Source organism: Felis catus, chromosome D4, assembly GCF_018350175.1.
Source record: "Felis catus isolate Fca126 chromosome D4, F.catus_Fca126_mat1.0, whole genome shotgun sequence".
In the NCBI taxonomy this organism is placed as follows: domain Eukaryota; kingdom Metazoa; phylum Chordata; class Mammalia; order Carnivora; family Felidae; genus Felis; species Felis catus.
The window spans coordinates 13,177,908-13,192,502 of record NC_058380.1 but is presented as its reverse complement, the minus strand read 5'-3'; the positions used below and the strand labels follow the sequence as shown (position 1 = coordinate 13,192,502).

Below are 14,595 nucleotides of genomic sequence, written 5' to 3'. Positions count from 1 at the left end.
GCCACCATCCCTGTTTAGATCCTGATTAGGGGTCTTGTTATCGTTCTGCCTCTTGATGAACATGGATTTTTTGCATTTCCTATTAATCACTCAGTTGTTTCAAATTATTTCGAATATCAACAACTCATCAGGGAAATATGCTGCTTAGCTGGTGATTTTGTAAAGTCGTTGTGTTGTGTTGATTGAATGACTTCTGGGTCTAATCCTCCCATCTCTCCCTGCCCTTGTTCTCAGAAAACACATCCACAGATCCTATAAAGAAATTGAATGAGTAAATAGGAAATTTCAGAGATGTTTCTTTAAGGAAAGTTTCAGATGTAGTGTGTTAATGTCCTCAAACTATTGGTTAACATTATTATAGGTGGACTTTTCTAAATACTTACAAAATCGTAAGAATTTTCCTGATTATCCATTGGGTTGCTGTGGTGTTTCTCTAAAATTCTCTGACGTGTTACAAACTTCTTGTCAAACTCAGGTATCGTCTCTCACATATCTAACAAGCATGAAATGATTGTGGAATGGTCTTTTCTGTCTTTGATAGATGGAGCCAAAGTGCCCTTGCAACTTACAGATGTATTTCAGTTTAATATCATGGTTATTTTCATTTTCAAAAGCTTGCCTCAATCTCTGTGTTGCTTTTCACAGACCCATTGCTTGCTTGGACATAAATATAAATCACAAATTAGGCTAATTAACAGACACTTTGAAAAGGACTCCGTTTAATTTTTCTAGTATGTTTTTCTGTACCCTCAGCTTGTTCAACTACAGGACCTGCTGGGTTTTAGAAGTGGAAAGTCCATGATTAATTCAGCCACATAAACTGTATTTTATTATTTAAGTGGTGAATATACTTGTTTGTTGCCCAGGAGATGAATCAAACTGTGTTCAAACATAAAATTACTTCTCCCAAATCATTTTTGTACCTCCGGGGTTTTGTCATTTTTTCTATAATATATTCCCGCTTTGAGTCTTTTTCTGTACTACAGTTTAATCTACATGGCTCCAAAATGTGAGGCACTTGGGTGGAGCATACTTCTGGGTTAGTCGATGCTACCTATATCTCAAAAATGTCACGTTCATACTAAGTCTCAAACAGTTTCTAAAACTCCGGCAGCCCAGTTTCTATCACCTAATGCTTGACTAAGTGCTTAGTAATAATACAGTGTCCAGGAGATTCTTGTTTAAAACTGATGATTAACTCTTGAAACACGCTCCTGGTTTAGAGCCTAATGTTACCGCTCTGTGTGGAACATGCTGTTTTTTCATTTTTGGTTTCTCCAAACCAGTTTCCTTATTTCCTTAACACAGCAATTTGGTAATAATTCATCCACTCATCGAACAATACTGAGCAAGGACTAGCTAGCTAGCGATCCCCGCTGCCAATGGACTTCTGTTTCATACAAAGAGACGTGTACCCATAAGGGGAAGGAGGGGCTGAAGCAGTGTGCTGGGCAGCCGCACAGAATATGCGAGAGACACAAGGAGAAGTGAGGACTCCGTCCCGGTTATATAGGAAGGCTTCCTCAGTGCCACACGTCAAGTGAAAGGCTTGTGGTTGATTCTGAAAGCAGAGGGAACCCCCAGAAAAGGGAACTGAGGGGTGCCTGGCTGGCTCAGTCAGTTAAGCACCCTACTTCTGCTCAGGTCATGATCTCGCAGCTGGTGGGTTCAAGCCCCGTAGTGGAGTCTCCATTCTCAGCGCAGAGCCTGCTTCAGATCCCCTGTCCCCATCTCTTTCTGCCTCTCTCTCTCAAAAATAAACATTTTCTTTTAAAGGAACTAAATAGGGGCACCCGGGTGGCTCAGTCAGTTAAGCATCTGACTTCAGCTCAGGTCGTGATGTCACTGCTTGTGGGTTTGAGCCCCACGTCAGGCTCTGTGCTGACAGCTCAGAGCCTGGAGCCTGCTTCAGATTCTATGTCCCGCTCTCTCTCTCTGCCCCTCTCCACTCACGCTCTTTCTCTCTCAAAAATAAATAAACATTTAAAAAAATTTTAAGGGAATTGAATAAACAAAGGCTACAAGTTCAGAAACAACTTCAGGGGCCCTTAAAGGAGCAAGTTGTGGGGTATCTGGGTGGCTCAGCTGATGAAGCATCTGACGTCGGCTCAGGTCATGATCTCACGGTTCCTGAGTTCAAGCCCCACATCGAGCTTAATGCTGTCAGTGCAAAGCCATCTTCAGATCCTCTGTCTCCCTCTCTCTCTGTCCCTCCCCTGCTGTTGCACACATTCTCTCTCTCTGTCTCTCTGTCTCTCTCTCTCTCTCTCAAATATGTAAACATTTTTAAAAAATAAAGGAGGGACACCTGGGTGGCTCGGTTGGTTAAGCGTTTGACTTCAGCTCAGATCATAATCTCACAGTTTGTGAGTTCAAGCCCCACGGGCTCTGTGCTGACAGCTTGGAGCCTGGAGCCTGCTTCAGATTCTGTGTCTCCCTCTCTCTCTCTCCCCCTCCCCGGCTTGCACTCTGTCTCTCTCTCAAAAATAAATACAAACATTAAAAAAAATTTTTTTTAATATAAAAATAAAAAAATAAAGGAGCAAGTTGCTCAGCATGACTGGGGCATGAGGTGTGGGGTCGTGGCTGTGGTGGGAGGGTGGGTAACAGCAAGAGTGTAGCAGTGACCATGTATCACCAAGAGATAAAACTAAAGAAGTAGCCAGGAGTGTGAGATTGGCATTCCTTGAATGCCTTGCTAAGAGTTATTAGTAATGGAAGCCTCTAAAAAATTTTGGTAAGGAGGGTGATAGAATCAGGAAGATTGCTTGGGTAGCTGCATGGGGAATAGAATGGAAGGACCAGAATCAGGAAGACCAGTAAAGAAACTTCTGAATAGTTATGAGGCTGCTGGCTGAACAATGGCTGTGACACTGAGGACAGAGAGGGAAGGAGGCAGTGAGAAGCACCCGGACATACCATATATGTACTCGCTTTTCTCTGTCTCTCCTGTCTAGAATGCACTAGAAATAGGCTCTGTGAAGGCAGGAATTGTCTGTCAGCTTTGTTCACTGCTCTACCCCAGCACCTCAAAGGTGCCTAGCACAGAGATGCTCAATGAATCTGTGCATGACTCCCCTGTATGCAGGGGGTCAGAGGGAACAGATATGACACCCCATTTCCTGACTTTGAACGGGGGTACAAATGACAGTAAGAACATAAGCAGAGGAGCTGGTTTGCAGACAAGTTCAAGGAGTGGAGAATACGGGAATCATGTCATTTTGAAAGACAGCTTCCCTTCAATCTGAGAATCAGAATTGCATCCAGGCTAAGGCAATTTGTCCACAAGTGAGCTGAAGATAGAAAATGTCAAACTGAATTTGGGGGAAGTTGTGGGGTTTTTAACAAAATGTGTGATTTTTTTTCTTTCAAATCTTGAAGAACACTTTAATCTTCCTGTATTTCATAGCGTTTTGACAAAATAACCAACCATGTCAAACAAATCCAAGAATTACTTTTAGGGTACATGTTGAAAATACCAATTTTATTACAGAGGAAAATCAGGCTTTATTTACTAAATCACCAATAAAATAGCTAAGTAACTTCTACCTGATTTACATTTTTCTATTAAATGTACATTGATGAGATTTTATAGAAGGAGCATATATGTGTCTATCTCCCTCCTGCCCCTCAAATGACAAAAAAGGCTAAAATAATAAATATATACAGTTTTGAAACAAATCCCTATCAGTACTTAGCACGGAAGGAGATGAAAAAGGTTACTATGCTGGAAGGCAAGAAATTTTGAGTAACTTCTAGAATGTGAAAAGCAGGTATAGAAAGTAGAGTTTGGAAATCATTTCAGAAGAAAAATACATACTGTGAAGTTGAAGATCATTTCAGTTACCATTAAGGACCAAAACAAATAAAGGCAGGAAATAGGAGAGGCAGAATCAGAACAATGAATTCAGGACCTTCTCTCAGAGTAAACAGCCCCACAAATTCCCTATCAACGAACTGTATTCTAAGACAGACTCAGCCATGCACATACAAGGTTATTCCCTGCAATGGTGTTTATAATCACCAAAGATCAAGAACCACCCCAAAGTTCATTAATAGAAAACTAAATCATAAATCATAATACATGCATATAAGGAAACATTAGGCAGCCAACAAATAATGAAGCTGAGTAGAATGGTCTCCAGGATAGGTAGTCACATGAAAAAAATGATGCGTAATAATGTATAAAGCTCACGACCACCTGTGTAAAAGATGTGTCTAATTCTCTTTGCTTATGTGGAGAACATCTCCCAAACCAGGAATAGTGGTTGCCTTTGTTGAGAGGTGCTGCAAAATGGGGGACAGAAATGATACCTTTCATTTTCACCATATATTTCTTTATGCTATGGATTTTTTTTGCCATGTACGTATATTATCTAGGCAAATATGATACTTTTTCAAAGGAAAAGAAAGGTGGAAGGGAAATGATAAAGTCTAGAAAATAGAAAACATAAAGTAATATGGAAGAAATAAGATAAAAGAAACCAGTAATCATATTAGTAACAATTAGTAATAAGATAAAAGTAATAATTAGTAATAATTAGTAATAAGATAAAAGAAACCAGTAATCATATTAGACATAACTTTTCTCCCTTGGATTCCTAATGATATTCTGATTCAGTTAAAAAAAAAAATCTAGCCTTGCTGTTTACAAGGTACAGACCTTAAACAAAATGACCACACAAAAGTGACCAAAAAAACAAAAACAAAAACACAGATGGAATAATCTATCAGACACATTCTAATCCCCCATGAGAGTATATATGGCAAATAAAATGTTAATATAAAACAAAATATGCAAAGCAACAACATTAAATAGGAAATAGAGATATTTTGTGTTGATAAAAACTGCAATGTGCCAAGAACAGACTGTCATGAACCTTTTATACATTTTTTAAAACCTTCAAAACATATAGAGCAAAGATTCTGTACTTTCAAGGAATAATTGTGAAGTATGTACTCATAATAGAAGATTTTAACATGCCTCTCAGAAATAAGAAATAAGTCAAATAGAATATTTGAATAAAAATTAAATGTAATCTGTATCTATAGCAACCTATCTACCTAAAATTCTGTACCCAGAAGATAGAGAAGACACACTTTTTTTTTCAAGCAAAACAGCATGTTTGCAAAATGTTACAGATACACACATACACTCTTTTAACATTAACAACAATTTTAAGGCAAAATGGCATATATTTAAAAATGAATGAAAATGACATAATGCATAGAAAAGTATGTGAGATGCATAATCTTAAACACATTTATTAAAAAAAAAAAAAAGAAAGAATAAAAACAAAGTGACCGTGATGTCAACTCAAAATTCTAGGCAAAGAATGGCCAAGGAAGCAAAACTGAAGAAATGAATGGATAATGATAAAAGCAGAAAATAATCACTTCAAATTGTAAATAATAATATTGATCAATAAATTGATCAAGATAATAATTGGTCAAATAATAATTGATCAAGAAAATCTGATTCTTTGAAATGACCATGATTTTGATAAGTTAAAAATAAAGAAGACTAAAAAAATCCATATAATTCTAGATATAAAGGAGATTTTTAAATAATAAGAAATTTTTTTAATCTTTTTTTTTTGAGAAAGAGCCTGAGAGAACAAGAGATAGCGTAAGTGGGGGAGGGGCAGCGGGCAAGGGCGAGAGAGAATCTAACGCAGGCTCCACACCCAGCGCTGAGCCCAACTCTTGATCTCACAACCATGAGACCATGACCTGAGCCAAAATCAGGAATCAGATGCTTAACCAACTGAGCCACCCAGGTGTCCCATATAATAAGAAAATTCTGCATGCAACTGTATACCCATGAACTTGAGAGTCTTGATGAAATGTTTAATTACATAGGAAAATATATGAAACAGAGTCAGGGAAAGGCAGAAAATCTAAATTGATCAATAATTGTTGGAAAATGTATAAAGGTGATCAGCGATATATGCCTAAAAACACTTCAGTGCTAGATAGTTTATAAACATCTTACTAAACCTGCCAGAACCAGGAGAATTCCTTTGTTATGGAAACCGTTCTGGGGCATAAGTAAATAAAAAAAAAAAAGTTTTCCAAGTCATACTGAACAGTTAGTACAACTCTAATACCAAAATGAGGCAGGATGGGTTACATGTACCAACCTCATTTCCAAACACAGTTGTAAAGATCCTAAATAAAATCTTAGTGTTGTTAAAGAATCATACATCAATACCAAGGAATTTTATATTAACTTATCATACTCCAAAAGTGCTATCTTGATTCATATTCCCACAAAGAATATTTAAGAATACTTGATTCTCTTCATCTCTGTCAACACTTGGGGTTGGTCAAATGGCTCTGACTTTTTTGTTGGACGTTTTTTCCCCCTGGGGTTAGATATATACATTGTGTAATTAATATTTTAAATTTTGTTTTAATTTCAAATAAAAAGAGTTTTAGAGTATTCAGGTCAGCTAAAGGCAAAATTATGAAACAAACTTCATCTTTGGATCCTCCAGCCTCTCCTTAGTGCTTCCTTTTCCTCTTGAATGAGGGCATGGACAGGTGGACAGCCACTCCTCCCACATCAGTTTTCTAGAAAACCTGCAAAGCCCTGGCATACGATTGACAAACAACAGCACATGTATCTGTGTCTCCGGTGCCCCTTTCCCAAATTCTTTAGAAACCCTACACTATGTACCTTCCTTTCCCTCTCCTCAAATCTGTTCCTAGGAAGTCCTGTTAATGTTCTATTTCGGGGTAAATTTATCTATCTGCTGCCCCAGAAAAAAATTACATCTGAAGTGTGATCTCTAATTAGGCAATAAAATGTAGGCATCTGCAGAGCAAGTAGGTCCCATGTTTAAGGAATTCTGTTTGGTGCCTAATTTTGAAATTTTTCTAAAACAATGAACTCCAATATGATCCTGGTTGTCTCAACTTGTTACCAGCTAAGTACACAATAATACCTTTCAGACCACAGCCGGACTGGCGGAAAGAGTTAATTTAAAGGGCTGGTGAGATTCCACTTCTGCCCCCTGAATCCTAATCCTGTGGATCTCAAGTTTTCTTTCCAATTCAGGCACCTGTTCCTGAGTTCCTCTTGCCCCGAGGGCTGCTCAGTTCTTTTTTTATTTTTTTTAAATATGAAATTTATTGTCAAATTGGTTTCCATACAACACCCAGTGCTCATCCCAACAGGTGCCCTCCTCAATACCCATCACCCTCCCTTCCCTCCCTCCCACCCCCCATCAACCCTCAGTTTGTTCTCAGTTTTTAAGAGTCTCTTATGTTTTGGCTCCCTCCCTCTCTAACCTCTTTTTTTTTCCTTCCCCTCCCCCCTGGTCTTCTGTTAAGTTTCTCAGCATCCACATAAGAGTGAAAACATATGGTATCTTTCTCTGTATGACTTATTTCACTTAGCATAACACTCTCCAGTTCCATCCAAGTTGCTACAAAAGGCCATATTTCATTCTTTCTCATTAGAGGGCTGCTGAGTTCTAATCACAACTATCCTTCTAACTCATTTTGTGACCTGAAGCAAGTTACTTTGTCTCTGGGTACTGGACTAGATTTCTAAGGCAACTGATAGTTTAACAGTGGATGAGTCTCTGTGTCTGTTCTCTCCCTCATAGTGGCAAAACTTAGAATTATATATTAGTGGGGTGTGTGGGTGGCTCAGTTGTTTTTGAGCATCTGACTCTTGACTTTGGCTCAGGTCATGATCTCACGGTTCGTGAGTTCAAGCCCCACATCCGGCTCTGCACTGACAGCATGGATTCTCTCTCTCTCCCTCTCTCTCTGACACTCCCCTGCTCATTCTCTCCCTCTGTCTCTCTCTCTCTCAAAATAAACATTTTTTTAAAAAATTAATTATATATTAGCAAATCCTACGAAGTTTACTTCCCATGCAGTTGGAAACAAGCAAGCACTATTATTTTCCCATTTTACAGATAGAGAAACTTGAAGCCTAAAGTAGCTGAAAAAATAGTAATTCAGTATACATATACAAATAACCTTTTGGCTTCCTTACCTAGCCTCCCTCTGGCTTGGAAAAAAGATCACTGTTACTGTTCAGCATTATTGTGGAACTTTGTATTAATCCAACAGGTTTTAATCCTTCATTGCTCTCTCTTCACTCTCCTTCCTGTTTTCCTTCCCTGGAGAATACTTTTGTCCCTTGGATTACTGCAAGGAAAGATGTTCTTGTACTGTGTGTTTTCTCCTTCTCACAACCTGGAAATAATTGCTAAATTATTCTCAAGGTGGTTCAAGGTTATCAAGAGGGCTGAAGGATCTAGAGCCATCACAGTGTTGAAACCATTCAAAACTAGTGCTGAGGAGTAAGTGTACTGATGGCTACATTGCATACATGCATATACACACACATGTGCGGGCACACACACACACACACACACACACACACACACACACATAGTAGGACCATTTACCAAAGGGCATACCAAACTAGCTAATTTTAAACACTTAATTTCTCAACTCATAGTTTACACATTTTTGTAAATCCAGCCAGTTTTAATTTTAAAACTGAAATGATAGAAAAGGACATTTCCTTTGTCTCTGGTTTCTCTTCATTGTAAACATCATTATGTAAGGTGGTCTCTGTTAGGAGGCTACTGAGACATCTTCCTCTTAATGAATTGCAGAACCTTTGAGTTGAATTCTTGCTATGTCTACTTTCCCCGTGGTTAAAAATCTACCTTGTAGAGTATATTAAGATAGTCTATGTTCAGATATGGTCTCACTGAATTTCTGTTGGGCAAAAACATGCATTGCTAATGGTCACCTTGTCTCAAATTGCAGATTACGGTGTTTCGAATGGGATCAGAAGGACACCAGGACATTGATTTAGCTATCCTGACAGCTTTGCTCAAAGGTAAAAGAGTTTCTGTGTCCAGAGAGTACAAAAATAATTTAAATGGATTAACACAGCAACTTTGTCTCCTAATAGTGGATATAAACCCAAATGATACCATGACACATCCAATTATTGACAACATAAGGACTTCTCCTGGAAGACATTGTTCCTGCTATGAAATTCTTCTATGGTAGAGCTGTCAAAGTGTGACTCAATTTCATAAAGTTTAAAGCAATTACCATTCAATCGTGTCCACTGAATCATAAAAATACATAAAGTAAAAGGCCAATATAGTATGTAAGACACTACATGACTGAGATTATTTAATAATTATTATCCCATCTACTTGCAAAAACCGTGTAATATGGCAGAGATGCTAGACGGATACAGAGATGTCATAATGCATTAAAATGGAAAATCAAAATCATTGAGGGAGACGAAGAAATAAACAAAAAATAAAATAAACTTGTAATGGGACATTAAATTTAACTGTAAGTTTCCTTGAAGTCAAGGCAAAAATAGAAAAGCCCTAGATTCTACGATTTTCCCTTTAGAAGGTGGACGCTTGTCCTCTTCTCTCGCCCTATGTTACCAAGCGGCCTCACTATGTGTGCTCATATTTGGAGCCATATCCAAGAGAAGAGTGGTTTCCTCCAGGCTCCACAGATCAAAGTCTGCCCTTAATGTCCCTTAGTTAGGAATATTACACTTGGCCAATAATGTTCAGCATTAAAATAAACAAGAGGAAGTTGTTCAGCCCTGAAATGAAAACTAGAACTATAAGATGAAACAAAACCACAAACCTCATTGAATGTGGTTCCACATTTGAGATGTCTCTCTCGTTCTCCCCAAGCCCCATACTTTGCCTGCTGCCCCATTTATCACAAGGTTAGTGACTGCCTGTTTGTGAGCCTTCCTGGATCATAAGCCTGTGAGGATAGATTATGTGTCTTATCCATTAGTGCTTCCTCAGCACCTCACATAATCCCTCACACATGGCAGCATTCAGTCAATTCTTGTTGAATAAATTAGGGAATGGATTACTGAATGAATGATTACTCAGTGATTACTCACTTAGCGATTGCTCAATGAATGATTACTCAGTGATTACAATTAACATTCCACGATTGAAATTCAGAATAGGAACCCACTGTATTCTAATTTCCAGTATACCTACCCTTTTCCACTATTAATATTCTCTTGAATACCCATAATGTGGCAGCCGTTATGCCTAGTGCTAAGTTTTTTATAAATGCTGTAAACATTAATTATCTCAACAACTGTATTATGTAGCAGCTATATTTAATCCACATTCTACAGACAGATAAGTGGAGCTACAAGATGTAAGAAACTTTCTCAGGGTTACCATGCTAATTAATAAGGCTGAACTTAGACCCAAGTCTGTCTAACTCTTCACTGCACCACCTATGACTCCATTAACACTAGAAGCCATGGATCCCCTCCATGTATTCCCCAAAGGTGTATTTGCACATTCATTCAAAATCCCAATCGCATTTCAGAAGTTCACCATCCTGTGAAGTGGGTCATGTGTCCCAGGTTTGAGAACCTTTGCTCTAAAGTACTTCATTCCAATGAACTAATAAATGCATGTTCAGGAGAAGAAGAATTCAGGGACCATGCATGGGCTGAATCACAGAGCATACTCTGGCCTCCATTCTCCATTTGTCAGAGATAAAATTAAAAGTTTGAGGTAAGAAATTCTCTGATATTTGCTATTCTTACAGAAAAATAATTAGAAGTAATAAAGCCAGTAACTAACACGTACTGAAGACTTGCTAAGTGCCAAACACCATGTTAAACACATTCTATGCATAAATCCATTTAATCTTTACAAGTTTGATGGCCAGACTATTACCAGGCCCATCTTGAAATAAGGAAATCAAGACACAGAACAATTCAGTAACATACTCAAGATAAGTAGTACAGACAGGCTGACCCCACAGCCCTCACTTACGTTTACCACCAAAACATCTCTATTGCATTGATAGTAAGAAGTAGAATGCCACATTTACCACCTTGAAACAGAATTCAGCAAATGGAGAAGTGGGCCAGTCATTGGTTAAAAACATATTAGCCATCATAGTATCTTCTACTGAAAATATTTTCTTCCATGTTCACCATTCCGTCACTTCAATTTGTGTTTCACTTTTAGATCAGTCTTAGAATTTATTTGTTATCATATAGAATAGTTGTTTTCTGATTGTGCATGACAGACCATATGGAATACATTTTATATTATAACCAAGTACCTACATATGTTTTTAGAACTCAGGTTAAAGTACATGAAATAATATTTACATTGACTGTGTGCAATGAAATTGGATATTTTCTATTCCATTCCGTTCTATTCTCTTTAATGCTGATTATATCCCACTAACTTGATTTCATGACCCACTAACGGGTCATAACCTGCAGTTTAAAAAACACTGCCATAGTAGATTAAAAGAAATTATGATTGCTCTAAGAAATTAACATTTCTAATCACCATAATGAACATTATTTATGCAACAGTTGATGCTAATGGGAATTTATGCCATTAAAAGATTGTGATGTGTCAACTCTATTTTGCAAAGGCTTTTAAATGCTTTCTGATTTTGACCCAGTTGATCTGTGAAGGATGTCAAGCATAATACTTTCTGCTGACTTTCTTGGAGGCCAAGAGCATATTTATATCAGTTATGATTTCCTTAGTTTGTTAAATTATTCTTCTTATGTATTTTTTTAAGTTATGCCTGGGCATGAAACCTGGTTTAACACTTAATTTTTATAATTGTACTTCTCTTTCAATTATCCCATGCATGAGGAATTTTTTAATAGTTAAGTTTTTATTCCCTCCATCATCTGAGAAAACCAGAAAGTAGATAGGAGAAGGAGGAGAAAGCCATGAAACTAAACACTAGTCCATAAGCCCAGAATCCGGATGTGGGGAGGGGGAAGGACGGATAGGAGCCAGGTGGCCCTAGGGAAAGTCTACCTTTGCTGATCCCTTGTTTCTGAACCCATTGGGTTTTATTTCTTCAGTATCAGTATATATTAAAGGATACTTTTATAGGACACAGAATAATGACAAATCTATTCAAAACTGACAAAAGGAGACAAAAAGAATGTTGTTCCAGAGATGGCTTTGACATCCAAAGTTGTTTCAAATGCTGGCCTGGGGTGGCTTTTGAGAATAAGTGATGTCGCATTTGTCTTTCACAGCAAGATAACCACTCTCCAAGAGTGGTGATCTGAGGCTAGAAACTATACACCCTACACCCTTCTCCTCCTCTTCAGCTCTCTCCTCACCCCATTACACCTACCCAGGGGAAGCCAAGGAAAATGCAGCGAAAATGCAGGACACTGACTATTCAGATAAACAACAAATAAATGTTTAGCATAAGCAATGTCCCAAATATTGTCTGGGACATACATATCCTAAAAAAGCTGTTTATTATTTATCTGAAATTCAACCTTAACTGGGAGTCCTGTATTTTTATTTGCTAAAATCAGGCTTCCCTACTCAGACAGAGGAGATCTGATGCCATTAATCTCTCTGGACTTCAGACACCTTGAGTGGTTCTATGGGAAAAGGACTCAAAAATTTAGGCAAGTAACCTAGTCCCTCTCCGTCTGCCTCCCTCTCAGCCTGGCCCTGCCTAAATCACAGCAACCAGAGACTCACTGGAAACAACCCCAAACCTCTGTTAGTAAATTATCCATTGTTGACCAGCCTCCTGTCAGTCACCTTATCCTGGCTGACTTGTTCATGCCTCTTGCTCTGGTCCCTCTGCTCCAGGCTCAATAAAGCCAGAAAACATCTGCTCACAGCAGGGTCCCTTGACCCTCTCTGTGGATAAAATTACTTCCAATTTTTAACAATCTTTTCTTGTACACCTCAGAAGTCAAATCACATCCATTTCTGTGCATGCACTGAAGTATAGTATGTGGTCATCACTGTCCTCCATCAGCGAGAAATTCATTGCCTTTGGGTTTAATCTTCATTGGTAAAGAAGCTCTTGCATGGCATGGGAAAAGACCTTTATTGCTTACTTCTTTTTTTCTGGAAAGCATTTTCTAAAAGCTAAAAGAGGGTGCAAAACGCTGTGTTCCTCCTCAAAACTGTCAAGGTCATCCAAAACAAGAGTAGCTTGAGAAATTGTAACAGCCTGGAGACGCCTAAGGACACATGAGGATTAAATGTAATGTGGTTTCCTGGATAGGATCCCCAAGCAGAAAAAAGAAGACTGAGAAAAATCTGAATAAAGTATGGGTTTTCATTTTAAAAAGTTTTAAGGGAAAAATGGGAGAGCTATGCTATCATATATTTTGGATCTGAGCAGAAGACATAGTGTCGCCAAGAAAACCATCCTTGTTTCATGTCAGAATGACAAAAAAGGAGACAGCATCTTATGGAGTTAGCTGCAAAAGTCAAGTGCATATGGGAGAAAAATACTGTACTATGTGCAGGCAGTATTTAAAGTGTCTGTACAAATCAGGTAGGCATGGATGGTAGCTGGTCACTATAAGAAACGATTAGAAATACCGCTGAGGAATCTAAGCAGATTATTTGAACCCAGGACTAATAGGAAACAATTTGTATAAAATCCAATTTTCCTGTGGACTTTCACAGTCATTTCAGAGAAAATTATCCCGTTCCTCCCACTTAATTTTATGTCTCGTTTCCTCAGACAAAATTAATGCTATCGATAAGTAATAAACTAATGAATTATGTACAGATATAAGTGGAGGATGACAACTTCTTTCTAACAGAATACATTTGTAGTTTTCTTGAAACTATGAGGAAAGAAGTTTGAAATAAAAATTGAAATGTCAAAAGAAGAGCCAGGCTGTTCTAATTTTCGCACATTCTCAAGAAAGCTATTGATTAGGTCACATAGAACAATGAAAATTGCTGTGTTCTGAACCATTTTCCTTTAAAAGTATATCTTTACAAGCAACTAAACTTGAAAAAAAATGTATACAAAAGGATAAAGTGTATATATGTTTTAGTGTTTTGAAGCTACGCTGCATGCCCCTCCAACTTTATTAACTAGAAAATGTAGTTATTATCACAAACTAGTACTGACATCAGTAGATAATTAGTCTTGCTAAATAACTCATCTTGGTTTTTAAATGGCTTAATTAATCCCTAGTAAAATAAAAATTGTGGCATCATCCTGATGTAGTGTACGTCCAATAATCCTATGCACCAGGTCTCATAAGCAATTAGCATCTAGGAGTGTTTATTGAGAAGCTACTTGCTTGATCTCAGATGATTCATAAATAGACTTAATGAAATTAATTATGGCCTTGCTTTGAAGATAAAAAATTATTTCTGATTATATGTTCAATCTTTCCCATCCCTCTTTCCTATGTGTAGGCAATTTAATAGAACACATGCATGATTGTTTTCCTTTTTTGAATTGTTTTTCTTTTAATAGTATTTTTTTAACTCGGAATTGTTTACATAGACTTACTCAAGCCAAAAAAAGAGAGACATTCATGTTGATACATTCATCACATATGTGAGATGCAGATACCATAGTTACTAAATATTATACAAATGGAAGTAAATGAAATTTATCCAAAAGAGATCAGCAAGGTCAAAATGTGTGGCATTATCACTTCATTTTAACCTTAAGGGGCGCCTGAGTGGCTCAGTCAAATGAGCGTCCAACTCTTGATTTCAGCTTAGGTCATGATCCCAGGGTTATGAGATTGATCCCCACATGGGG

General features: G+C 37.8%; 1 protein-coding gene across 10 annotated transcripts in view; it reads left to right on the top strand.

The window, feature by feature from the left end:
* TRPM3 (transient receptor potential cation channel subfamily M member 3) overlaps nucleotides 1-14,595 on the top strand; it is an 804,873-nt gene that overhangs the window by 671,575 nt on the left and 118,703 nt on the right. For all 10 annotated transcript variants that reach the window (XM_019815754.2, XM_045042771.1, XM_003995389.6 and 7 more), the window contains one exon: nucleotides 8,803-8,875. In XM_019815754.2, the coding sequence (XP_019671313.1) occupies nucleotides 8,803-8,875 (73 nt within the window). The remainder of the gene's footprint in view (nucleotides 1-8,802; nucleotides 8,876-14,595) is intronic.